General features: G+C 43.3%; 1 protein-coding gene across 2 annotated transcripts in view; it reads right to left on the reverse strand.

Annotated features, from left to right (window-relative positions):
- Nucleotides 1-325: 325 nt before the first annotated feature.
- The window catches only part of LOC139775997 (serine/threonine-protein phosphatase 2B catalytic subunit 2), a 119,056-nt gene continuing 91,503 nt past the window's right edge, over nt 326-27,878 (reverse strand). For both annotated transcript variants that reach the window (XM_071712393.1, XM_071712389.1), the window contains exons 9-14: nt 27,754-27,834; nt 24,371-24,403; nt 10,654-10,738; nt 10,270-10,367; nt 9,786-10,001; nt 326-9,262 (exon numbers count right to left, since the gene is read on the reverse strand). In XM_071712393.1, coding sequence (XP_071568494.1) covers nt 9,808-10,001; nt 10,270-10,367; nt 10,654-10,738; nt 24,371-24,403; nt 27,754-27,834 — 491 coding nt within the window. In that variant the 3' untranslated portion in view covers nt 326-9,262; nt 9,786-9,807. The remainder of the gene's footprint in view (nt 9,263-9,785; nt 10,002-10,269; nt 10,368-10,653; nt 10,739-24,370; nt 24,404-27,753; nt 27,835-27,878) is intronic.

Consider the following 27,878-nt stretch of genomic DNA (forward strand, 5'->3'; position numbering starts at 1 on the left):
TAAATCTTATCAAACTATTCAATATACCTACTTATATAAACATTCGCTTCGTTAGAGAAAGAAAATAAAGACGCCTTTTTTCTCAGACGATCGGTTATTGTGACTGATAAGAAACTTCAAAAGTTACTTTATTCCTGAATTAAATTTTCTCATTATCTAAGGATCCAAAATTAATTCTCGCGCACGTCTCGACTTGTCTCTGAACAATAAATAATATAGATATTTCCGTAACAAAATTATTTTTTCTAGTGACAAATAATATTAACGTTGAATTAAACATTCAACTCCTGTGGAATATTTCGGGAAATGTGTTGAACGACACGAGTTCGTGGAAATTATAGACTTTATTTTTAGAATATTCTAAATATCATAAAACAACGTAAACATTCACAACAGATGGGGGAATAGGGTGTTATTTATAATAGTAATAATAATGTCGTTATGTTTACCGTAATAATTAATCGTTTTTACGAATATATCGTCATGACGTATTTATAATTATGTATAAGTAAGAGTTTCCTTTCATTTATTTTTTTGTTTATATAATAATTACTCATCGTATTCTCTTCACACGACAATGATAATTATAATAGTGAAGACGATATCAATAATGATAAGAACCGTGTAACCATAATAATGATAATAATAGTACCGATGCGTGTCTATATACGCGCGTGTCATGTATATATATATGTATATAAACAAATACAATAAGTATATACATATATGCGTACGTGTTCATGCACATATGTGTACATGCTTATTCTTTTAAGAAGGGGATAGAGTCACAATGGCGCTAAACAATGCGATGCAGTGTGTCCTCGCTCTTTTTCATTTTTATATATCGTTCTCCATGCGCGGTCAGAGTCTCGCTTTTATAAAGTATTTTAGCCAAAAGATCTTAGAAGTAAGTCTCGTAATAGTAAGTAGGTAATAATAAACGCACGTGTATGTACAGTTCTCTTCCATCGTCGTTGAATGCCATTTCTCGAACACGCCGCGAGAATTATTTAAGTCCGATTACGGCTCTCGCGGCTCTTAATTGCTGACGGACGTCGCCCGGATGGATGTGCTCCTAGGATCATCTCCTTGATCCTCTCTCTCTCTCTAGCTCTCTCTCTCTCTCTCTCTCTCTCTCTCTCTCTCTCTTTCTTTCATTTTATGATATAGCAATCAATCTAAAACAACACGTGACGAGCGAACTGAAAAAGTACACCTCTCTCCCACATTTCCCGAATTTCTAAGACTTCTTCGCGAAAAATTCGCTTCGTAAAATAAAATCTGGAGATCAATGCGTCGTGATAGGATTTTCGACGCGTTAGGCTTTGGTTTTATTACTCGAAGGCTCTCGGATTGGATATTTTGAATGTCTTAGTAGTTACTTACCGCAAGCATTTCTCGGCGTGTATTACGAAAAGATAATTACGGCAAATTACGAGTCGGAAGGCAACTTTTATTGGGAAGCGTTATTCTCACGGTCGTAATTTCTTCAGCGGAGAAGCGTTTCGTCCGGAGGTACCTCCGCTTGAAGGCCGACAGGTTTTAATGTGCAATCAATTTATAATTCGTCAACTTTTTCTACGGCGATCATTAAAAACGAGTTTTAATGAGTCTCTTTAATTCTTGCGATCCTCTCCGTTACGCAAAAAATGGGCGAAACACGAATCCCCGGCTCCTTTTAGATCTGCAAAATTGGATGGGAGGCACACACATACACACATACGCACATATTTCCGATGCATTTATTATATTTTCTGTACGGTTTTTTTTTCATCCTCAAGAAGATACGACGTCACATCCATCGGGCGACGCTCGCGTGAAAGGAACGAGAGAAACGGAGTTCTAAGGCTACATATTTCTTTTTTTTTTTTTTTGTTTGGAAAAGAGTTAAAGTGTCGCGCAATCTCCAATGTGTTTTTCTCCTTCTTGCGGCCCGGTCGTATCCCGGGCGGCAACGTGCCGCGTTTTTTCACACGCGATTTCCGGGACCTTATCTGTCATGTAAAACGCCAAACACGACGCTGGCACAGAGCGTAGAAAATAGATTTAATTAAACGACACGCTTTAGACAGGTACAGTTATTAAATAGGGAAATGCGATCACGCCGTGCTTCGCAGATATTGCCGCGCGAAATAATTGGAAAAAGAATGAGAGAAAGCGAGAGAGAGAGAGAGAAAGAGAGAGATAGAGAGAGAGAAAGAGATGAAATGAATAATTTAATATTTGTGAGAAATAATCCTACACTCGAGCTTCTCGATCGAATAATCGAAATGTTGGAGTTTATATGACAGGACAAGGGAATCTCTCAATAGAATACGTTAACGGCGACGTTAATGTACCTACAAGACCCGATCCCTTCGTACATCTCTCTCGAGATACGCTTTTTCGTTTTTTTATAAATAATTTTTAGTCGTTCGTTAAAGGAGCATCAAGGTATCTATCTTCCGCGCATCATTTGCAAAAAAAAAAAAAAAACAATCGTGCGAGTGATATGCAGGCGAACGTTGCACGCCTTAAATTTAAATAATTCGGCCCACGATGCGTTCGTACGATGTAGGCCCGTTGTACCAATGTCAGTTAGCGTTAATCGCAATTAATTAAATCTCTCCAATCTCTCCTGCATTTCCCTGGTGAAAAATAATTCTCATATTTTCTCAGAAATCTTCTGACTTGAAAAATTCTGAAAAAAAATATATAGATACTTTCAGAAAGATTATTGGGTGAAGACTTTCGGAATATTTCAGTACCCGTATGTAATTCATACATATGGGTACTGAAATATTTCTGATCTCTCTCGATTGCGCAGATATATTTATTTCCACAAAGATGTGTTGACGGGAAAAATCTGCAATATTCCATTATTATTTTGTTTGAGTTTTTCTGGAAAACGTTCCAATTCGTATAAAAAAATCAGAAAAATTCCGAGCACATTTTGAGGAAAATTTTTATAGAAATTCTGAGACATTTTTTCACCAGGGTTGACTTATCCGAAGTTTGACCGAGCAAGGCTCGAGGTATCGTTGACAAAAACAATTCGCGCGATCGAATTTCGCTCTTTTACATGTATCTTCTTATCGCGGTGAAAAGGAAGCGAGGAGTCTCTCCAGTGTGTGGATCTCTAATCCGAGTTAATCTCTATTAAAAAATGGGCTAACTCGTGGTGCAACTGACCCTTCTCCCGTACGCACGCTCCCCGCGTGCCCTTCTTAGAACTCGATATGTACATATGGTTCAGCGATGTGTTATCAGCCGATCGCAAGCCGTCGGTAACAAGCAGCCAATGACGTATATAACGATAGTTTACAAAACAATCCGTATAACATTACGGTAATATACTATATAGATATATATACATACGCGCGCGCGCGGGCATGTGTATGTACATACATGTACACGTATTCTCTCTCTCACTGTTCCTTAGCGATGTACAACACGATAATAATCAGTCGTAACAGGTACATAAAATTGCCTCTCGGTGAAACTCGATTAAGTTGCGTTCGATGCGACTCGAGAGGGTAATTTTCGAAAATTCTATTCTCTTCTCGTTTCCGTTCTCTCCTCGACGATTCTCGCCGACGAGAGGAGGAAAATGAGAACGATAAGACCGGAAAATCCGTTTACAGAAGCTCGGTAAAATTCAATCTCGGCGATAAGGATCGCGAAGGCGCGATGTATTCGGGTGATAAAGGAAAGAAATGCAAATTTCCCGGCGAACCGTTTTGCATTACATTTACAATCGGGGAAATTATCGCGAGTCTTTGTTTTCAGATTTGCGCGAGATCCGTGATAAAACGAGAATCGTCGATAAGATTTTTGCTCGCCAAACGAAATTATGCCTAATTCCGCGCTAAACGTAAGAGCCAAGGGATACGTAAATGAATCTACGCGCCACATCGAGTTCGCGTATAGAACGCAACGTAGCCACGAGGAATCACATTCAGTCGCTTGCAAAAGAAAAAAAAGAGAAGAAGAAGGAAACAAAGGACTATTACAGCAGATCACGCTCAGCTGCACAAAAGCGCGAGCTTCTCCCCTGAAAGACGCTTTCGAAGTTAAATGATTCTGTTACGATAAGGAGACGCCGCTTAAACGGTTTACTTATCATAAATATGTGTGTGTGTGTGTGTGACGAAATGAGGCTTTACACGAACGAACGCAAGAAATACAAGCTTTGCGTACATATATAATATCTAATTATGCGTGTGTTTGTATATACAGAGCGTTGCGCGATTTACACGACAAATTATTTCATCAACAGACTCTTTGAGGAGCTTAAAGTAGATTTTTCTTTTAATCTAAATATCGTCTTTTACTTCATGCCTTGAAAAATATCGCAAAGATTCTTTGAGAGAATTAAAACTTTACAAAGTATCCGTTTAAAATTAAATAAATAATAAGTTATTTTTAAAAGAGAAAATATCCGTTCAAAATTAAACGAATAAGAAATTATTTTTAACAGAGAATTAATTTTAAATTACACAACTTATAAATATGGTTTGTCGCAAGGCACTCTGTATATACATAGCACGCACGTGTGTCGCATGTATTAGCGTGTATACATGATTTCTCTCACTTTGTTTGATGCATACATGTTATAAAGAGTGACCCAAAAACTCGCGTTCCACATACGGCGATACTGTTGCGTGTATTATATCTACGATATAAAACGCATATTTGATGTCGGCACTATATTCTCAAACGAATGAACGGGATGTCCGCGTGCGTTGATGGGGTGATCGCATGCTGCCAGGTCGTTCTACGCAGGACAAGATCGTCGAACCGAGATAACGCCGTGGCTCTCAGGAGAAAAATTAATTAAATTTGATCGCAATTACTCTACGAATTCACGCTACGTGCCACCGAGAAAGCGCCGAGGAATCAATTTCTTCATACGCAAGAAGTCACCGAGGAAGACCGTTTCTTCGAAAGAAAGGACGACGGGGGCGGAGACGCGCGCGCGATCGCATTGGATCTCTCAAGTATTTCTCTTCGTAAAAGAACAACTTCGGAGGTGAGAGTTTTATTATTCGAGTGTAGGATGTGCGAGTCGAAGCGCGAGTCGATTGGAAAATGATTGGAAACGTCTAAACAAGGCACAAGTCAAGACTGTTATCCGAAAGGTGGATGGTCCGTGAAAAGTTCGTGTATATATGCGAAAGGGAAGTCCTTTAATTCGTTCTTCGCGTTCACACACGTTTAGTTACCCAGGTAGCAAGACTCGTCATTTTGACGTCAATTGACGTCAAAAGTCTGTCATTTTGACGTCTTTTGACGTCATTTGACGTCAAAATGACGAGTGCTTGCTACCTGGGTACTCTCCTCGCATTTCGTAGAACAACGGGTCGCTTCTACAACCAAAAGGATAGACGGGAGCGACTTGGATCGCGATTCTTGAATCATCATTATCGTGTCACCCTCGTCGTATCGCAAGTAACGATCGCAATTGTAATATGTATATATATAGCGTATGCGCATTTATTAATTTGACCCGCGTGTCGTCTCTCATTTTGAAAATCACTGTAGCGCCGAACGCGTATATGCGCCTCGTGTTTCGCGACAGCGATAGATACAAGTGATAACGGTGTAGCGATGATTGCAACGGCGAGAGCAGTGACAATGGCAATAATCAGATCATAATTAAAATGAATAATAATCGCGTCGTAATCATAATGATGCGGTAATATCAGATAACCAACACTGTAATGTATATATGTATACACGTGTGTACACAGGATATCCCGGAATTGTGGGCAGCCTCTTTCATCCGGGAATTCATTCGATCGATTTGGAATCGACCTTTTTTTTTTAATAGAAAATGGCACTGATACTTTTCTCGAACTATAAGCGAGCCTCGAAAATTTTACTTTAAGTCTTATTCAGTTTCGAGAATTAAATCGTGGAAAATCGATGATACTTGTGGAAAATTTACATTCAAGGAAGTCGGTGAGGGAATCCACAGATGGAAAGGAGTGACGATAGCTCTGGGACATCCTGTATATATCGTAGTGCTCCTTTATATATATATATATATATTTTGTGTATATATATATATATATATACACATATATTTGTATATTTATATATATTCATATTTATAATATGTATTATTTATAATTGTGTGTATATTATATTATATATTTCATTATTATTTAACACATTCTTTTGTACAAGTAAATTAATTAAGAATAAGTACAACTTGGTAGCAAAGAGAGATAGAATTATTATTCACTGTATATTTTATATCGTAGTGAGAAGAAAGAGATATATATCTTATTTCATTTATTATAATATTCTTTCATTACTTTTATTATGTTTCAGACCGTAACACGCTGACGATGCCGCCATTCGGCTTCCGGAGATGCTTTTTTTTTGCCTCGTATCTCTCATCTACACTTCTCCTTCCCGGTACCCGATATGATTAGGCTTGCGATCTCCCGCGCTGCTCGCCGACGCTAAATTCAGCTCTCGCGAAGCTCGCTAAGGCGCGACGTCTCCGATTTTCTAGAGAAGAGGTAGAAAAAACAGCGAAAACGACGACAAAATCCCGCAATACGACCGCGAGCGATTATTACTATAAATATTACAGACGAGAGACGAGAGTAACCGCCCTCGATTCTGATTATCTTCGGGACGTCACGTGCGACAAAGCGTATTGAGCGCGTGACAGCGCGGACGATCGAAGCGGAAGCGTCTCGACGATCGCGTTCGTTTCCCGCACGAGAAACGTTTTTTTTTTTTAATATTCTCTAGCGATTATAACTCCCCGTGGAATCCACCCCTCGAAATAAGTAACTCGCAAAAATGTAATACATTCATTTTTTTTTCATCACGAAATTATTTTACGGCACGTCGTCATTTCGCGATTACGGTTCTCGAGTTTTGCCTCACGCTCGGCCGTTCTGTACCGCTGTACCGTAAAATTGACGGCAAGGATCCACTTCCGGCGCCAGGTACGGGCAGAGTGCGGCTGTGGCTTTTTCAGGCTTATATATCAGGCAGGAGCAGGAGCACGAGCACACATTCGAGACAACGATTAACGCTCTTTACACGCGAGGTGCTGCTTTCCTTTAAAAAAACGCATCGTCTTCTCCTTCTTTAATTCTTACTAGCCTGCGCGTTTCTTCAGCACCATTATGACCTACTATCGGATTTTAATTTCGAGCCTATTGGCGGAGCTCACGCCCGGATAGCATGTTACAATCGCCCCATCGGGGCGTGCCTGTAATCGTTTCAATTTGCACGGCTCTTTCTAGCAAAGTTGTGCGACTAGTTTGGGGGGGGGGGGAGGGCAAGAGATATGCATCACATGTCTAAACGAGCGTACGTGTCATAGCTCACTGATATACATGTATTTATATATACGCGTTTTGGGGAGACCCATCATCGTTCATGCGGGATTAAGTCTCTTCTTGACGTCTCGTCAGGAAAAGTACTATTGTATCAAAACTATCTCGTTTTCGATATATGCACTCCTAAAACCTCACCCTCTAAGATATCACAAAATACGCGACGAAACGGAAGTTCATAGAGATCACATATGAGACGATAAATTCCAGCCCGATGCTACGTTGCGTAATACGAGCGAGATTCTTGCGTGATATATCACGACCGGTAGCTCAGTTTTAACGAAAAAAACATGGTAGTTACTATTGAGACCAGTTGGACCTGACGATCATTATACAATGGCGAGATTCACCTCAATAACTTAACAGATAACGAATATCTTGCGTGTAAGATCATGGCCGTGCGCAGTTCCGTGAAATGGAGATACAACGAAAACGAGATATTTTCTTCGATATCGCACGAACGAGAGTGTCGAATGAATCCTCGGGGCAGAACGGCCAAGATAGATCATGTCGTAATGAGTGTACTTGGAAACGATGCGCGCGTTCGACGTGCATTTCTTTCGCGCGTTAATTATTTCGTGCGATCGTGACGGACGTGTACACGCGCGGCAGCGAAAAACACGGTATTCGGATTACATAATAATTAATAATAATGATAATAATAATTAATAATAATATATAATATATAATATTTATAATATTTATGTATATTAAATAAATTCTCCGATATATATATATATATATATATGTATGTATGTATATATATATATATATATAATTTACGACTTAGCCCTAAGCTTAGCTCGACTTAAGATTTAAGTAACCCCACCCCGTGGCGCGGGGGATGCCCTTACGCGTCACCCAGGGCGGACACATCTTAAGAACCTAGTAAAATCCTAAAACCGGAAGCTCCGCCGTGACGACAGGCCAGCTGCCTTCTTTGTTTCTTTGGCGGAGACCGCTCGTCCGTTCTCTCTTTCTCTTTCTCTCCCTCTCATTCTCTCTCTTTCACACTGTCTATGCGATTCCTCTCATTAGATAGACGTAACCGCGCGCGAGCCGTTCGTTTCGTTCTCTCCTCGCTTTTTTCGTGCCGGAGAAAGAAGAAAAGACACGAGAGAAATGGTGCCCGGCGGAGACGCCGGGGGGGGGGGGGGAAGTCGTCCTTCCCCGTACATGAACATCCGATTCGCTCGACGTGTAAACGAATCTACCTACAAGATATATCGCTCTCTACGTTCCGCTTGTCGTTGATACGTTCGTACACGCGCGCGTGCGTATGTACATGGGTCGATTAATCCGCGAGAAATACGTGGTGTACACGTTCATGGATGCTGGGAAGAGGAGAAAAGCGAGGAATTGCGAGAGTCGGAGTGAGCGAGGGGTAAGGAGAGAGCGCGAGAAAGCAAGATAGAGAGAAAGAGAGCAAGGAATAATTGCGCGAACGGCGAGAGATCGGGGAACGTCGCACGCGCGCGGCTCATCGCAGAAGGGAGGCTAAACGTTTTCGTTCTCCATTCGCGGGCGCAGTGTACGCGAAAAAGAGATACGGAGGCAAATTCCTCGAAGAAGAGGAGGCTACGAAACGTCCGGCTGGACGTCTCTCGATGTTTCACGCGGCCCTCTTTTCCTTGACTGCTGCTTTCTTCCGCTATGCGCGCACCGGGACCGATGACGATGCTCGTTGAAAATCGCATCGACGAAAAAATCGCTTTCGCTTCGCGACCGTCTGTCCGTCCGTTCCTCTGATCTTCCTCTTGCGACGGCGATGGTTTCTCCTGACTCCTCGATAAACGGCGCACTGGTTGTAACAGCCGGAGGGGGGGGGAGGGGTGAGAGACGAGCAATGGTTTGCAAATGTTCGGTGGTGGCGGCGATAGCGCCGGGATCTTATGACCCGTCCGTCCATCCGCCATCTGAAAAACGTTCACTTTACATTAATATGAGATATTTGCATTCTTTAATCTTTTCCCGACGGTAGTATCAGGTGAAAAGCACTGTTTGAACGCGTGATTTTGTTGTACAAAAAAGCACCAGATTACCATAAATCGATGGCTAAAAAAAATCACGTCATCCAAATTCATTCAAGTGATCTTTCGCGTAGGAGAAACATTAAAGTTAAGGAAGATAAAAAATCTTTTAATGATTAGGCCTGTTCGTTTTCGCTGCACTTCTGAACTAGTGTAATAAGTCAGAATAAAACAAATTGATTTTCTTTCATTCTAACTTATTGCACTAGTAAAAAGTGCAGCAAAAACGAACAGGCCTATTAACTCCGGCAGTTACTCGACTCGAATGAGAGCCTCGAGGTCAGTCAAGGTAGCGCGCGTTAAATACCGCATAGCCCCGCAAAATTTACTAAGCCGGGCCGGTGGCGCAAGCAAGGCTGTCCTCCTGTCTTTTGACGTTTAGGAGTTGCGGATAGTTCGGACGCCGTACCTTGATTGGACGAGTGTGGGGCTCACGACTGCGGTTGCGGTATGTTGTGGTCCCGCTTGTCTCCCGCAGGAGGCGGCGGCTTTGTCACGGCTTTCTCCTCGTTCACCGGCGTGGGCGGTGCGTCTTTCCTCGGTGGCATTCTTTCGTTTATGGCGTCCAAGCCCTTGGCCTCGGCAAACGAGGTAATTTTGTGATTCGGCGAGAAGCCTTGGAGAGCTGCGGAACGGCGGAAAAAAAGAAGAAGGTGAAGCAGACAGAATATTAAAAGATGTGAAATCATAAGAGAATTATTACGGTGAGATTCTCTCTCTTTCGTGATTATTCAGTTATACTATTGTGAATAATAATAATCGAGATATCCGGTACTTCTGTCCTTTTAATGCGCCGCATCGCGATAGGATAATTAAACATACGTTACAGTTCACTGCATTAAAAAAATTGTAAACTAAATTAATATCAAAACGTTGTTTTATAAAATTCTTACCGTTTTTCAGAGAGGTTTTGCCACCAGATAATGCACCGAGCGGTAAAGCTCCAGTCGGCGTCAAGCCCTTCAACTGCAGCACGCTCTCGCTCTCCTCTCTGTGAAACAGAGGTTAAAATTATGTTACAATAATAATTAGATAATGAAAATTCTCGTTAAGTATAATCGTAAAAGTTGTAGGTCAGCTTTTACAAAATGCGCAACTTTTTATCTCTTAATGTTTAATTCGTAAAAGAATTTAATCTCCCCGTTTTTTGAACCCAGAGTTCCGGATCGACTTACATCGTCTATTATTTTTATATTAAAGTATTTAAGGACACATTGTGACGTATTTAGACGTATTTTTAAGATATTTAAAGACAGATTGTTTTATCGTTCACTGACCTCAGGACGGAGAACACCCGTGCCATCTTGCCGATGGCTCTAATCTTGTTTCTGATCACTTCCTTACGTAGATTGGCTGCTGCACCTATAAATATCAGAGACGCATATTATGGCATTCGTATGACAACGGGATATCAGTACCTAGATCATCCAGTGACGATCAACATAGCGAGAGGAATCAGCGAGCCATTTGAGTTCAACAATTTCTAACATATAATTATTATAAATACAGTTTGTAATAATTAACAATTTATAATAATTAAACATACAATTTGACCTCTAATTAAAAAAAATTGATAATTACAGTAATCTTTAGAAATTTTTTATTTACACCGTGTATTAAAAAATACGCCCATGTTCAAAAGTTCTTCAACGTCGATATCGACAGCGCTGTTGCAACGGTACAGAAGCCGTTCCATTAATTTACAATACATTTTAATCAAGAGACTCAATAGCTTCGCCACGTTGCTTCGTCACCGATTTGCCGCGCGTTCGTCGTCGCGCTTGCAAATCACTTGCGATGATTCTCGCCATCTCGCCACGTTAACTACTACATTATCGCATATCACAGAGCTTACCGGGCGATACATTATGTTATTAATAATCACTCGTTATTCTCATCGGGTCACGCCAAGACAATAACGCCGAACTACAGACAAAAAAGTATGCGCACAACACGAGCGAGAGGAAGGACGGTACAAGCAGCCACGTAACGAAAAAAAAAAGTTGCACGTGCTTCGTCGCGTTCGCAATGTAAAAAAAAAATAAATTACGCACTCTTCGCACCAGTCGCGACAGAAAGGTGTTCGTTCGTCGACTCTAGGAAAAACGAGGAAAAAAAAAGAGGAAACGTGAAGAGTACGCTATTGCGAACGCGCGTGCACTGGAAGCTGCGTAAACGTGCGTAAATGCAGTGTACAAGTCTTTCGCACAAACGTATTTTTTTGCGTGTATGTGTGTGTGTGTGTGTGTGTGTTTGTTTGTTTGTGTGTCTGTGTACTAGACACATCAAGAGATTGCGTAAACTCGTTGCGAGAGAAAAAGAGGCATGCGCATGCTGTACAAGCGCGAAACGTACGCACCATCGGCCACTACAAACTCTTATCGTTACCACTTCGCCTTGGCAATCGCCTGCTACCTTTCGGGGCTCGTTAACCAGCGCGAAGGAGTCGCCGCTTTCACCGACCGATTGCCATTTACGGATCGAATCAACGCGGGATTCGGGTGTCGATTCAGCTCTCGGTCATATTTGTTGCTCGCGAAAAGCTGGGACCAACGAAGCGGAAGTGGAATTTCACGGTTTATACGACGGCGCGTCCGATGGAGAACCGCATTGAAAAGGGGTATTTACGAATGTTCGCGCCGGGCGGCAACTCTTTCGCAGCGAGCCGTTTATCTGTTTGCTCGTTAATTGACGCAACGGTCGAGCCTTGCCGCTCGATCGATTGTACCTTAACGAGGAACGGGGGTTGAATTCGCTCCGTAAAATCTTCCGTTAGCGAGAAATATAGAATTAGCAGAGGATAGAGGATTCGCTCTTTTTTCCGCTGCTTGTTTAATTAGGGCGCTAAGATATCATATCCATCGCTTTTTTTCCGTTATTTTCGCGTTATTTGGGGGAAGATTCGGTTCGGGAGTTTCAACGGTTAACGAACAGCGCAGCACATTTAGGAAGGCGAGCTAACATTATTTTTCCCCCAATCGCGCGGTCCTGTCCGCGTGCTCGCCCACAAGGTCCATCTCGTTCAACGCTCTGTCCGATGGAAAAAAAAAGAGAGAAAAAACTCGCCCCTCGCGTTTCGTTACGTTCGCCAAATCGGACGGATCGAAAGAGACACATGCCGAAAATATCGAACGTCGTTTCTCGTCGCGCGCCGACGAAACACGCTCGAGCATCGCGTATCGCGTGCGATTCCGGTATTCTAATGATTTACGGCACGGATCCGCGGTCCTTAGGCCGCCGTCACGATAACGTATCGCCCGATTTGTCAGGGGGATACGAAATTTCAATCTTTCGTGTCGTTTGCGAAATCTCTGACCGTGCGCGACGGGCGTTTTGTTTTCAGCGATGGCGAGCCATCCGAAACGTAGAGATCGATCGAACGTCACGAGCGGGAACGACGGAGATCGGCTGGACTCGAAGGATTCGCGGCGGTGCGCGGCGCTGGTCGACGATAGATTAATCAGGCGAGATTCCTTAAATAGCCGCCGAGCCGCTCCGAATATCAGCGATGTTACGCGCGTCGCGGGTCAATTAAATGACACTTTCCACAATTAACGGGCTGCTGCGCGAAACCGCGAATCTCCCCGACGAATTATCGCGACGATTATTACGCACAGGTGAATTTTCCCGCGTTTCAATCTTGCGTAATCCGAAATCCCGTGGTTATCGGGGGAGGTTTCCACTTGGTCATGAGATTCCTGCCTATCGCCGGAAACGAGACGACGACGCCGTCGTCGTCGCGCGAGCTCGTCGGGAGCGAGAGTATCGGGTTTTAGCCGCAATTTTCGAGTAACGAGATTACTCCACCTCTCGCAGTTTATTATCCCGTGCGTTGCCCGGGCTTACGATTTCGCGGGATCCGAGAACCGCGCGGATTCTCGCGGGAAATCGCGATCTGCGAAAAACGACCCGAGGAGTTGAGCGAGAGGGGGAGGGGGGGGGGCGCGATTCCTCGAGGGCGCCCGTTTCCTGTCGCAGGGAGGGATCGATAGAGTCGAGGCATGTCAAATATTAGACGTTCGGCCTTCGGAGCGAAGAGCGCAATTTCGCAGCTCGCGCGCCGTCGAATCCCGCGTTATAACTCCCCTTCGCGGTGGTTATTTGGAATTTGGAGAATTACATCCCCCGCGCGCGTGCGTGACGTTTGACGTTTCCGCGAGCTTACGGGTTCGCGGGAAGGAGGCGGGAAAAAACGAAAATCGCGCTTATATCCGCCTTGGAGAAGCCCCACGTTGTCACGCTCTTCGATCGCGAGCCGAGCGTCCGACAACAGCCCCCCCGGGACAGTCCTGCGCTCACCAAACGGAGAGGATGCGGCACATACAACGACGTGTACACGTCAACTACAAACTTATACAACAGATCAAGCCTTTTGCTCTCTATACATTTATGTGTTTCAGCGCAACGGGTTACGCACACGTAATCTGCCGCAACGGCGTCACCGGTCGGCTGCTCGAAATAACGTAATTCGAGAATCGTAGGGCGCGAATGACGCAAACCATGCGTATATATCCGCGCGTTTTAGCGTAACAATTCGTGGAAACGAGTTTTCCACGAGAGCGAAACGGATCTCGCGTTTCAGTAAAATTAAACACAGATTATCGTGTAACCCTCGATATTGTACGGTAATATATAATGATGATATTTCAACGAGCGAGGTTACGCGAACTTTGACGCGGCTCTAATTACGCGTATCGTATGTTGTGTGACGCAGCTTATCTCGAATTATTCAAATAGGTACTTAAGGGGATATTTTAATTTGAAAGGTCGTAAAAAAAGATATTTTCCAGGGATTTTTTGTAGGGAAACGAAAAAAACGAATAACGCTAAACTTTGCATGTTCTTTTAGCCTTATTTTAAGAATATATTTTTATTTTCTAAGTAAAAAAACGTTCATCTTTTTTGTATAATAAGTTATGTTCCGTTCACTAAAAGCTCGCAAGAAAAAACGCATAGACGATGTGAGTCTATGCTGTTCTAGGTATGTGAAACGCAAAAATTAAAAATTTTCTTCTTATTCAGGAGAAGTGTGAACTATCGTCTGAACTAGAACTAAACCAATATTTCCATTCTAAACAAAATGGTAGCTTTTTTAAAAAAAATATTATGTTTTTTCAAAATTTTGTTAGTATTTTATTAAAGAAGAAAAACTAATAAACGTATAATGTTTATTCTAGTTCAGACGAAAGCCACACTTCTCTCTCTCTCTCCCGAATAAGAAAATTTTTGGTTTCTGCGTTTCAGATATCTGGAACAGCTAGAATCATTTACACCGTCCAAGTGTTTTTTCTTGTATTCTTAAAATAAGGCAAAAACACGCGGAGACATGCAAAGTTTAACGTTATTTGTTTTTTCGCTTCCCAACAAAAAAAAACCTTTTTTACATTTCGAACCAGAATATCCCCTTAACGTTGACCCTTCGCGAGGATTTGCCCGTTGTCGAATGGCGACACGGTACTCGCGAATGGAACCCACGCGTAATTCGAGAATTCGAACCTGCGACGATTCTGAAAACGGAGGGGATTGTAATGACCCGGTGTGTAATGATCGCCGCGTGTAACGCGATCCGATGTTATTTTCGCGTGCACGCCGTTGCGACAGTTGTCTACCGAGCTAACATTTATCAAAACGCAGTCGAGTCTGGCACCGAGTTTTGAGCATGCCGGAGGCCCGTCGTATATATTCTCGAGATCACAACTTCTCATCCGTTTTACCATCGTCTCCGAAGTAAAACCCAGCGTGACTATTCGCCTCTCATAAATCCGCGGATGTGTCCGTTAATTATTAGAACGGAAGAGGCTGCGAGAATCGATCTTAAGACATTAAATCAAAGATCATTGTGGTCGTACAATTAGGGCATCTCTAATACTCTATATTTTATCGATATTGGAATAAAATAAGATCAATAGAAATCTTTTACGCGTCGGAAAAATTATTGAATAGATCGTTTGATACCAATATTACTTGATATTGCAGAAATAATTCTTCCAGCGATTCGGTCGACCTGATTCGATACGATTCGTCTTCCGTTTCGTGAACCTGTGCTCGAAACGTTATAGCGCAGGGATACTAGTGCTCTAGATCGGGTTTCCCAAAAGCAGTTTTAGAAGCCGCAGCTACCCTCGTCGAACCGACTTGCGAAACAGGCGTTGCTTGTCTCATCAATTACTCTCACAATGACGCGACACAAATAATCTGTTATCTTACATATCACCGATGCTCGTCGTTGACGTCCCCCACGTGGAGCATGATATTATCAGATAGGCGATCAAGTCGGCTCGAGATATTCGAACGATCTCCTGAATGCAGGTCGAACGTATCGTTTCTCATTTCTGCAACGACGGGCCTTCGGCATTAATCTGGTCATAGGCGCCGCCGCATGTAACAACCTCACTCTCTCAACAACTTTTTCTTTTGCGAATAGAAACAGAATAGAAATGCGACGCCTATGCCTCGTTACGTGGACCGTTCATCGAGAACAGAAAGGATCGTATACCCAATGGCGCATGTTTAATCCTCGACTGTTACGCCGGAACCGAAATCCAACATCGCGATAAATGGATGTCTTACGAAATGGAATTCTTTTATTCTCTTATCAAAAATCCAACCAAATTTCAATTTTTTTTTTAATTACAATTTCACGTGTGTTTATATTAATTAATTTAGAAAGCCATAACGTCGCGGCCGGTTACTTGAAGATCAAATTCAAGCACAGCAGTCGAGGATTAACGACGACCGAGCATCAACGCGACTAATTTGGGAACCATTGGGTGTTAAGACATATTCCTATTTGTATATTCTGCGTTCGAATCGTGGACGACTGTAGCCGGGGAACTGAACGCCGCTGCATCAATCAATCCGCGACCGAAATCTCCCCTCGAAATCCAACCCCTTCGAACCCCCCGAAGGGAGGGGGGGATAGAAGAGCGAGATCGTGGCCGTTAACGAGGTTTATCGCTCGTTAATGTGAGAATCGACGCTAATTCTCTCCACGGCGCGGCGTGGAGAATTATCTTATACGTTTCGTAATTATCGAGTCTCGTTATTCCAGGGGAGGTTCGAACGGAGAGTTCGCTTTCGTTAAACCCACATATACTCGGAAGATGGGGAGAAAACGGCGTTAAGTCCACGCGGGCTCGTCGTTCACGGCCGAAGGGTGGAAAGATGGAAAGATAGAAATAAAAGAGAGATAGAGAGAGATAGAGAGAGATAGAGCAGAGGAGATAGAGATAGAGATAGAGTAGAGTGTAGGTTCTTATTCGCACTTTCAACAAAAAAACAACTCACCGTACGCGATGGTAGGTGGGGTCGTATTCGGACCGGACACCGTCGGGTTACCATCGGGTTACCATGGTGGCCATGGTGCGCCCATGGTTGGTTTACCGATGGTTGAGCGTAGTGGACGTAAGTAAAAGGACAGAAGTAACCAACAATGTGAGAGCAGCGTCAAATGCGGCCGAAGAGAAGAGATAGAGAGTGGTGGAGATTTTTTTTGGTCGGTTTGTTCGGATCACATTCCGTACGGAAAGACGTGTTTTTTTAATTTTTTTTTTTTTGACAGTTTGCGGATGGTTGTTTGGTTGGTGTCGGTGGTTGGTGGTTGGTGGTGGTTGGTGGTGGTTGGTGATGGTAGTGGTCGCGATGAGGTGGTTGTAGATATTATGGCGCAAAAGGAAACAACACATAGAACAGACAAGAAAAGACAAGTGTGCACAGCGTAAGTGGCATTCAGTCAAGCATGTGCGTTAGACGATTTCTATTGCCGTTATATCGTCTCTTTTCTTATTCTTTTTTTCTTTTTCAATCGTATGAGTCTCTCAGTAGCGGATTAAGATAAATTTGGCGCAATGCGTTAAAAACCGTGCGTTTTGCACATATTTTTTCGAGAGGTTTGTTAATTAACGAGAACAATAATATTTAATGTTTTTTTTTCCCTGAGAAACTTCCTTTTATACTTCATTAAAATTCTTCCTCTAAGTAGCTTAACCCGCTACTGAAATGTCTGAAAATCGGCAAAGTCGCTCGTCGGGCGTCGCAAGAATGTTTTACGCGGCATCGCTGTTGCGAGAACGGCGATATTTGTTTTTTTTTGTTTATTAAGAACATGATATTTACTCCCGACGCATTCCGCGTGTAATTACGGAACAAATTCCCGGGAATCACGGGTAGAGCTGTCCGTGTCACATTTTGAACCGACACGAGAAAATTCTCTGGGGAAAGAGCACTTGTATCATCATACCACCATGACTGTGACGAACGTGGGAAATGTTTCACATTAAAATTCATCGCGTTGAAGCAGGAAACCCCGCTAGGAATACTCGGTATTTTACAAAATAGACTTGAATTAACGTTCAAAAATCACTGCGCGCGAGCAAACTTTGCCGATATTGAAATTCCCGTGAACGCGCGCAGTCACGCTCGCGTTTTCGCCGTTTTAAGGCCACAAATACTGTAAATATAAAGAAAATAATCGATTAAAAGGTGAGAAAGATGATTTTAGTCTGCGCCGAGATTGCCAAACCGGGCGAACGTACAATAGTGTTCAGTTCGATTTAAATGGAATTCTGTAACGCGCTTTAGACCGTATGAAAGAATAAACTAACTCGTTTAGAGAAAAAGGTATTTAACTCTCAATCGCAATAAGTTATTTAAGATTATTAAATATTTAAGATATTTGAAATTATCCCAATTATAAAATAAAAGGATTGCTTAAATTCTGCTGAGAATAAATCGTTAAAATGTACGATCGCCCTCGGCAAATTCGAACACGTCGAAGATTACTTCATCTCGAATCGAAAGAGATCGGTTCTAGACATTCAAAAAGTAAGCAGCGAATTCTGCGTTAAATTTCACAAGAGACAAAGTTTGAAAATTAATCCTTCTATTCCCTTGCCGAAATTCTGACGGATCTGTGAAAGTCAAGAAAATTCATTAGCGTAGATAAGATGAAAGTAATCTTGACGTAATGCAGCGATCGTAATCGCACGTGAGATTATCATTGTATATCGTGGCGCAACGTCGCTACATAGAAGTTTCCTGGAGCAACTGTCTAAGAGAAAAAGAAGTCGATTAATAAATTTTCGCAGGATCGCTCGAGGATGCGAGCCAAGCTACTGCGCCGTCCTGTCGAGCGGAACAACTTTCCGTTATTATATTTATCGTTAACGTAAGCTGGCGAGCGTGATCCTCTCGCGATCCTCGCGCGAATTATTAAGTACTAATTCGCTCGGTTAAACCTAGGAGACCTAAGTATACACTATAGCATGCGCAAAAGAAAACTGGTAATCAAAAGATAAAACGCTCGGCGGCTGACGGAGACCGAGTTAAGTAAAGGATACACGTACTCAACGTAACTCAAAGAGGTAACTTAAGCATAAAGACGATAACAAACGAGCAGATTCAGGGGCAGAGAGAAGGAGAGAGAGAGAGAAAGAACGAAAAAATAGAAAGAGAGGGTCATAGAGTGATAGTGAGAGTCGGGGTGTGTACGGAGGGTGAGAAAGAGAGTAAGAGAGAAGGCTCAGAATATAATAATGTTCGCAGGAGAAAGAGAGAAAGAAAGTAAGAGAGAGAGAGAGAGAGAGAGAGAGAGAGAGAGAGAGAGAGAGAGAGAGAGAGAGAGTATGAGAGAGAGAGTGAGTGAGAAAAATTAATACCCGACGGATGTCGGCCAATGGGGGGTGACTTTTTCGTGAAGTGGAAAAATATGTCCGGCAGCTTTGCGCAGCCGAGGGTACGGCGCGTCGTGAATCGACATGAACGTGCAACACGTCTCTTGAAATTTTTCTCGAGGTCGGTATAGTGCTCGTGTCGGTGAGTCGGAGGATTGGCGGGTTAGAGCGGGTTAGCGGGGGAAGGAGAAGGAAAAGCGAGCGACGACGGCGACGGCGACGGCATCGAAGGGCGCGACTGTCGCGGGGATAAAGACAGGCCGGGAGAAATATCGTGGTTGAATAGTTTGCTTATTAAAGGCTTCGGTGGAGTGTAAAAATAAAGTAACACAGAGGAGGACCCTTCCTCACTTCGATCCGAACGCGCGATAACGCGGCGACGAGAATTCCTTCGCACTGGCCAATTAAAGAGAAGCGCACGGAAGGTTTTCGAGTTGAAAATTAATCCTCAAAACGTATGATTTTTTTCGTCGTTAGAAGTGACATATTGCTCCCGTGGGTAGTTACGTTCACTTTTGACATTTATTACCCACGGAGAGAATGTTGATTTTAACCCCGAATTGCCAGGAGTAATATGACGCGCAAAAATACGATAAAATTGGAAAGAAAGAGAAATACGCTTTAAGAAAATTATTTATTAAAGTGAGAAAATATATAAAGACATCGATATTACGTCTCAAGGATTAATTTTGCCGCGCGACTCGACGAATCTGAACGCACTGAATTTATTCTGGACGCGATGAGTTTCTATCGATTGTTGTAGTAGTGGTCCGCGGAAACGAAGTGAAGAATCGCAAGGTTTTACGCTGGAGGAAGCACGAGAAGAGGAGAACGGAAAATATGTATAAGAAAGCGAACGATGTCGCAGCTGGTTCGCTCGAGAAGGTGAAAAATGGCCCCGCGTGGAGAACCCCCATAGCTCTCGTTCCTTTTTGTTCCACGACCCGAACTCGTTATAGTCGTTTTCTATCTTTCTTCACGTTGGAAACGAGACCGGGGGAGATATCTAACATCGAGAGTAACGGATAGCTTGACAATAGAATGTGTCTGCGGAGTCGTTGCCCGTGTTGCGTAAACTCTCTCGCGGAAATCCGAGACGAGTGATGTCAAATCGCTCGTTGCGCTCAATCTCTCGTATGATTTCTCAGCGCATCCATCGAATGGTAGCTTTATCTCGACTGGTCCACTCTCTTCGATTTCTTACGTGAATCGAGGTAGAAGCAAACGAATATTAACCCTTTGCTGTCCTATGCCAAGTTGGACTCGACACAATGCTTTGCGATAGCCTAATTCTTCAAGCATTCGAATCTGTACGATTATTATCGGCAAACCACGTTGTTAAATTCATCAAATTATACTCAATTTCAGTCATTTTTAATCATTCCTTTTACTTTTATTACTTTTTTTAAACTTTATTTTACTATTACTCACTATACTATATATTATACTACAATAGTTAACTTAATTAAACTAATGAAGTTAAAATAACACTGTTTTGTATTAAAATAATAATTTCGACACACATAGTAGTTAAAAATAACAAAATGTTATTTAACTGAAGGTACTGGTTTAAATTTCATTCCTTAATATTTGATATTTGACAATGTATATTTTTGAGATCTCTATAAGTTCCTTTAAGTAATAAAAATTCTTTGATTCACGTTAGACCAGCTGATCAGGTGAAATTGAGAACGAAATACTTGACCTTTGCTTATTTGCGAGAAATAATTTGGACCGCAAAGGATTAATTTTTAAATCGCGCGAGATTTGCAAGGAGACGACATGAATTCGCATTCACGAGCATTTACGAGCCACTGGATCGTTATTTCCTAATACCTCCGGTATTACATTCGTGATTATCGGTTTTGATTTCACTGCGCGAGATCTAGCTTTGGTTCGACTGGTTCGGAGGATTGTTGCGAGCTTAGCTTAGATCGCGTCCGTCCGTAATGGGACTCTACGTGCGCGCCGGAATGCACACAGGAATGAACGATTGACTCGAGTCGGCGTAGAGGGCAAGATGCCGATGGAACCGCGCTTCGAAGGGAGCCGGTTGATCGATGCCTCGTGGCCTTCTCTCGTTATCTCACGGAAACTCGGTGCGTCCTATCGATCGGATATACCTTCCCGGGCCGTTCGGGCTTTCGGTCGCTCCGGAGGAGGCGCCCAAAAGCCTCTTTTGCTCCGGATTTCGCTCCAAGAGCCTCGCGGAAGAGAGACGCGGAGAGCCGACCGGGGGAGAGGGAAAGGGGGAGGGGGAGATAGGGGAATTCTACCGTGGGTAGAACGCCGTCCGCTGGAAGCCGGGCTCTCAGGGCTGACCGGAAATTGTCGAGAATCTTGTCGATCGCGATTAGTTAATTAAACACGACTTTCGACAGTGACGGGGCGCGTGTAACTCGAATTATCGATTTTTCGACGATACGATTCCGCGTGATCGGATAAGAAATTAAGAAGCTAAGCGGCTTTCGAACAGATGTTATGACAAACAATCGGCTTTAATATCTCTCGATCGAATAATCACCAGATATTTCTATTTATAAACCCTCGAGCGATTGCGAATTTAAAACTACGATAAAAGTCGCGTATTACATTTTGTACATGTACTTTTATATTTATAATGATTTTAATTGTCACTTATTGAAGAAATATTTTTGAAACAATTATATTTTATCGTATTTTATTCTTATCAAAGAAAAGAAAGATTTTCAACACTTTTTTACAATTTTTTGCAACGGCGTAACTCCGTGGATGGTTGAGTTGAATTTAAATTTTGCTCGAAGTTTAGGGATGTTGCTACCCTAAAATATAATTAAATCTTAATAAAAGCGAATTTCGAAATGTTTCTCGCGTTGCAAGAAGGCATCCCGTGCACATAGATATGTCAGAAATTCGAAAATACGTATATGCATTTCAAGAGCAAATAAGCGGACGGCGAATATTGTTCTTCGAATTGTTCGAAGATGGACCGAGATCGTTCTGTGTACTATCGACGACCTCGGTCCAGCGGAAGAGGAATCTTGCGGACGTATTGGATCAGGCAGGTCCGGGCGCGGCCGGTCGCGCTCGTAAAACCGGAAGCATTGTTAGTGGAGTGTCCAATGTTCGTTCGCTGGACGTTGTTAAGAGAACGAGCAAGCGGCACACACACACACACACACTCCACACAACAGCATTCCTCGTGCGCGCGCGCACATCCAAATACACACACACACACACACACAAGAGCGAGATATCTCACGCTGCATCGTAAAGCGCGCAAATAAACCGAATTCAAGTCAAACGAGCGAAACTCAAACGAGGGACGGGGGACGCGGCGGCTGTTTTAGGTATTGCTGTGGAGGGCAGAAGGATGGCAGGCGGGAGGGTGGTTTTGAAGTCGTAAAACCGTGTCGCGAACGCCATAACGAATGCAATGCGGAAATTCGCCGGCTAAATCCCAGAATGAGCGAAAGAGAGCGGAGAGAAGGCAAGAGTGAGGAATAGAAAGAGAGAGAGAGAGAGAGAGAGAGAGAGAGAGAGAGAGAGAGAGAGAGAGAGAGAGAGAGAGAGAGAGAGAGAGAGAGAGGAGAGAGAGAGAGAGAGAGAGAGAGAGAGAGAGAGAGAGAGAGAGAGAGCGCAAGTGAGAGCGAGGATTGCAGAAAACGGAGCGAAACAGAGGGGGATAGTGAACGGTCGAATGGCATGTATATATTCACCGAACTTTCTCGACTAATCCACCGAGCTTTATGAAGCTCTTCTCGAGACGAGCATAAATTCGCGTGAATCTGCTGTTATTGTAGGCGACGGGTCTCTTCTCCGCGAGTCGGGGCACCGTGTAGGAGAGCGACCGTATTTCTCGTCGCGCGCGCGTTTGCGTCACGTTATTTTGGATTTGAGAGCACGGGTAAGGTGCTCGAGAAGAAAAGCGTCAGCGAAGTCTGGAGGAAAGAGAGTTTCGTCGCGCCTTGCGATACCCTTTACTTTACGAGAACACTTCGATTCGTTCGTTCATTTTGTCCTGTTATTTTTATCGCGCTTGCGATATAATAAAGTCGTGTCGCTTCAAAATGCGATTTCAAGTCAGGGATACAGATTGGACGCCATTATTCGTGTACCGATGAAAAGCGCAAGAAGCAGGTGGGAAAGGCTTAACGAGATAACACAAAACGTAGATTAAAGAAACGAAGAGAAAGGGGAGGTGAGATCAAACCGTGACGATTAAACTCAGTACGCAAATACGGGGATATGTGTGGTACAGAGGCGGCGATGTGTATAACGCAACGAAATCAGTGTCAAAACGAAAGATAACGGAAAGGAAACGGAAGTGAAAACGGGCGTTTAACGGCGTGTACTCCGGCAATTAATGGACGAATGTAATGTTAGCTCAATCCAAAGTCCGGAGGACGGTTATGCAGCACGTTTAAAAGGAAGTAGAAGATGATGACGAAGATAGAAATATGTAAGTATATAGATAGATAGAGATATATGTATATATACAGGAACGAAGAGAGAAGTCAACTCAACATACGAGAAAATAATATCTCGCGCGGAACGTTCGTATCGACGTCGTTCTACTGGTGCTTCGAGCCATAGTTTCTCATCGAGGAGCATTTAACTGGAATAAAAGCGTTCCCGCGAAAATGGAACAAAAAAACAATTGAAATTTTCGATTCATTGATCAAGATTGCCGTTGAATTATAATGTTACTTCTTATTATAGCTTGTCTGTCGATCGTATTACAGATTCATTTATTATTATTACTTTAATAATATATTAACTTGAGAATTGCACAGCAGGAAGCTAATTGCCTTGCTAATTGCACATTAACTTAAGACAAAAGATATCAAAATTAATTATTAGATTATTATAGTTATTATATATATGCGTCAATCGTGAAAATGTAGTCAAAGAAATCGAAATATTTTCCCGCGTTATTATTACGGCGGTAAAAATTTGCAATATCTTTCTAGTCACTTAAAAATACCGCATGAGCGCGAGAACTGCGTTTACCGTGCATAAGAATATACTTGTTCCGGCAGAACGCACGTCACGAGGCGCACCCGCGCGATGAAAAACGCAGAAGACAGAAACAGAACGGAACCGAAACGCAGGTGAGAACACTGGCGAAGAGGAAAACAAGAGAAAACAAAAAAAAACGAAAAAGAGTTAAGATCACTTTGTCACAAATACATCGTGGTACAAAAAAAAGGAACAAAAAGGTGGAAGAGAGAAAAAAAAAGGAGGAAGAAAACTCTCGTTAGGTTATACTCTTGGCACGCACGAAAAAGAAGAAAAAAATCTTGGCTCTTCAAGTAAGTCGTCGGCTCTCACGGGGACTTACCATTCTTTTTTTTGACAACGACTTTGGCTGCGACTTTACGGGGGTTGCGGTATGCCGAACGATCGGAGTTTTGAGTGGTAGTAGTAGAAGTAGTAGTAGAAGTAGTAGAGGTAGTAGTAGCATAGTGTCGTGCCGAGATAGGAGGAGTCCAAGGCCAGTGTGATTGATACAAATATAATAGAGAAGGAGTACGATATAAAAGACAGTCAGTGCAACTTCGGGGGTGGGGGTGGGGGTGGGGGGCGGGGGCGGGGGCAGGGGCGGGCGAGAAAGGGGAGGGCAAGAGCAAAGGGGGGGGGGCAGAGGGTTGTGAGCGGCGCATATATCTCTCGCGATAATTAAAGGAGGCAAAACCGAGGGGGAAGGGGAGAAAAGTGGAGGGGCCGAGGGTGCCTTTATTGATCGAAACACCGGGACTCTCTGTTTGAACTCTTTTTTTTCGATCAGAGCGACCTAGCCGCAACAGCCAGGAAAAACGGTTCTCGCGAGCGCGTTCTCTACGAGACGGTGAGGGGGGTGGTGAGGGGGGCTGCTCGACTTTCTTTCGGAGCTCGGACCCGGCCCGGTGGATGGATACTTGTTAGACTCGGTGATCGTCCACACGGCTGACACCGGACGGTGTATCGATCTGACCTTCCGACGTGCCGCGAAGTGCGGGGAATGAATTAACCCGGTGTCTCCTTGTCGGGCACACGTGAACGAATATAAAATTAATCGGCGGTAGCCAGCCGACACAGGTCGATATTTCGGATATCGTAAAAAATATATGTCTTCGGTACGACTCGATGAAGACGTTCGATTTAAAACTCGATCCAACACTGTCGCGAAGAGTGAAAAAAAAAATAGAAAATCGCGATTGTCACACCCTCTGTCACACCGGTCGCAAAGTTCCATCCGCCGATTTGCCGGAGAAAGTCATTTTTCTTTTAGCTTTCCATACGTAAGGACGAAGGGCAGAGTGACTATACATACACATATGTGAAATATACGAAAAAGAAAAAGAAAGTAACAGAATAGGCCAGCGGGGGCGGGATGGACGCAACACACGTGAAATTGAAATTGACTATGGAACTCGGACAGAGTGGTAGAGTCGATCGGGGCGAACGAAAATGACAAATAAAAATCGATCTGTAGATACTCCCGGGGGGGTTACACACATCGAAAAATAATTAAGACGAGAATCGAATGACGGATTACCATCGCAATTACAGCGTCATCTTACCCGGTCGTTGCGATGCATGCGTGAATTAAATTAACGCGTGATGCGCAAGATGGCAAATGATGATCCTCGCCCGATTAGCTTCGAGCTGAAAAAGTACTTTGAACTCGTAAAGCTCAAGACCCCACGCGAAGTAGTTTTATACGTGCTTTGAGAAACAAGCAAAGGGGATCGTGCCATCTTGAACAAACGTATGGAGACAGGGTGAAAGATGCTATATGAGTATAATGATGCAGAAAATCAAAGTCTACCGTTGAAGATGTAAAAAGTCAGGCTATGTGCCGTCGAGACACGTCGAATATATGTATTACACACATACATGTATATACGTAGTCGGGAAGTGAAAATAAAAATGCCAAGAAGAGAGCAGATACGGAGCGCAGATACGGAGAGAGAGAGAAAGAGAGAGAAAGAAAAAGAAGAGAAAAACCAAGTAAAAATCTCATATCTCGATGCGAAAAATCGTAAGTACCATGAAACAGATGATCAAAGGTAAAGAAAAAAAAATATACAGTAAAATGTACACACATATATATCATGGATATCATATAGAACGGAAGATAAAGAAGAAAAGAGAAGAGTTAGACGGGAACGTACGTACGTTCTTCTCCTTCCGAGAAACACGACGTTACGGATAAAGGGGAAAAAAAATAGACAAGACAAGACGTGATAAATAAAAGTAAAATACGGAGGGAGAGAAAAAGAGATAGAGAGAAAAACAGAGAGAAAAAGAAACTCGACATCGAGAAACTACTATGAAATAGCTAAAAAATTAATGATAATCAATGAAGCTCTTAATCGTGTGACGTCTAGAAAAATCGAGCGGCGTTTCTTACCATCTGTCCGTGCAGCGAGTGAAAATGCAAACAGAAAGAGAATTCAAGATTTGTCTCTGGAAGTTATAAAAGTGAGATCGTGGCGGGGGGAGGCAAGGTGATAGAGATATTTTTTTCAAATCAACTATTCTTTCAATGAATATTTCGGGTGAAATCGCGTCAATACGTATTTTTTTTTTCTTTACTTCTGCTCAAGAAGGTGAATTTTAAGAGGGGTACGCGAGCATGAACAAAGTCATGAATCGTAGGGATATCTAATGAGAATAATTAGAGTACGTAGAATTCACAGGTGTCGTCGAAATCGGACGATCGAAGAAATTGTGGCAGAAACTGACCGGCGGATCGATCGTGCGCGTGAAAGCCGCGAGGCGAACCGGAAAAAAAAAATAACACGTCGAAGCTTCGCCGCTCCCGTTAAATTAAAAGCGATCGAACGAAAAATTAACGGCGTGTTTCAACTTTCATCGCCGCGATGAAAATGAACAGTCGCGCAATTCCTCGCGAAATTCCCGCTCGCGAAAATCCACGCCGTTATCCAATCCGGGCGCACGTGCACGATCGATCTTCCTTTTCGGCGGAGAATGCGACGATTCGCAGAACGGGGGAGGGGAGGGGGGGCGGGGGAATCCCGATTCATTTTTCATTGTTAGATCGTCTCCAGGTCTTTTCTATCGGCCCGGCATGGCACGCGGCAGAACGTGAGGGATGAATCCGCGCATTCTCCCCGGGTGCACGAAGATGATGTGGCCTCCCTTAGATCGTGTCGGAGCTCGTAAGAGATTCCAGATATTAGCGGAATCTCTGCCCGTTTTATCTCTCGCTCGTCCGTCCGGCCGTCTTCTAGGTGACGGATAAGATTGAAACCGCGTCTCGTCTCTCGCCACTATATCAGAGTGCATCCCGAACGGAATGAATTTACTCGAAGATAAGATTTAATCGAGAAGCACGATCTCTCTCGCGGATCGAACGAGCTGCGGGAAAAATTACGCTTCTCCTTCGCGATCGTTTTTTTCACGTGATTGCATAATCTTGTGGCGCTCTAAATAAAACGAGTGTTTTTCTGATTCCGCGAGACGGCTAACAAGATGAGAACGGGTGTTTTCGTCGCGAACGCGACGGTTCTCGTTTCGTGTCTCTCTGCACGATTTTCGTATTGGACAAGTAAAAGTCAAACAATATCAAGAATAGCCCCGATGTAAAAAGAAGAGGGGCTCTGATCACGATATAAGAGAGACCAGTCCGAGTGCCAATCTTGTTCGAAATGTCTGCAAAGTAATAGTGTATACGGATTAGGGTGGGGAATATGAGAGCTAAAAGGTAGACATTACCTTCCTCGAGACCTTCATCGCCGTCGCTCATCAGCTCGTCGTCCGAGCAAATGTTCAGCACGTTCACCAACATTTCTGTGACTGGAAGATAAAGCGAAAATCGTCCATTAAATTAGCATATCCTT

The sequence above is a fragment of the Temnothorax nylanderi genome, unplaced genomic scaffold (genome assembly GCF_030848795.1).
Source record: "Temnothorax nylanderi isolate EJ_2023f unplaced genomic scaffold, tnyl_v1.0 TNYL_tig0005_pilon, whole genome shotgun sequence".
Taxonomy (NCBI): Eukaryota; Metazoa; Arthropoda; class Insecta; order Hymenoptera; family Formicidae; genus Temnothorax; species Temnothorax nylanderi.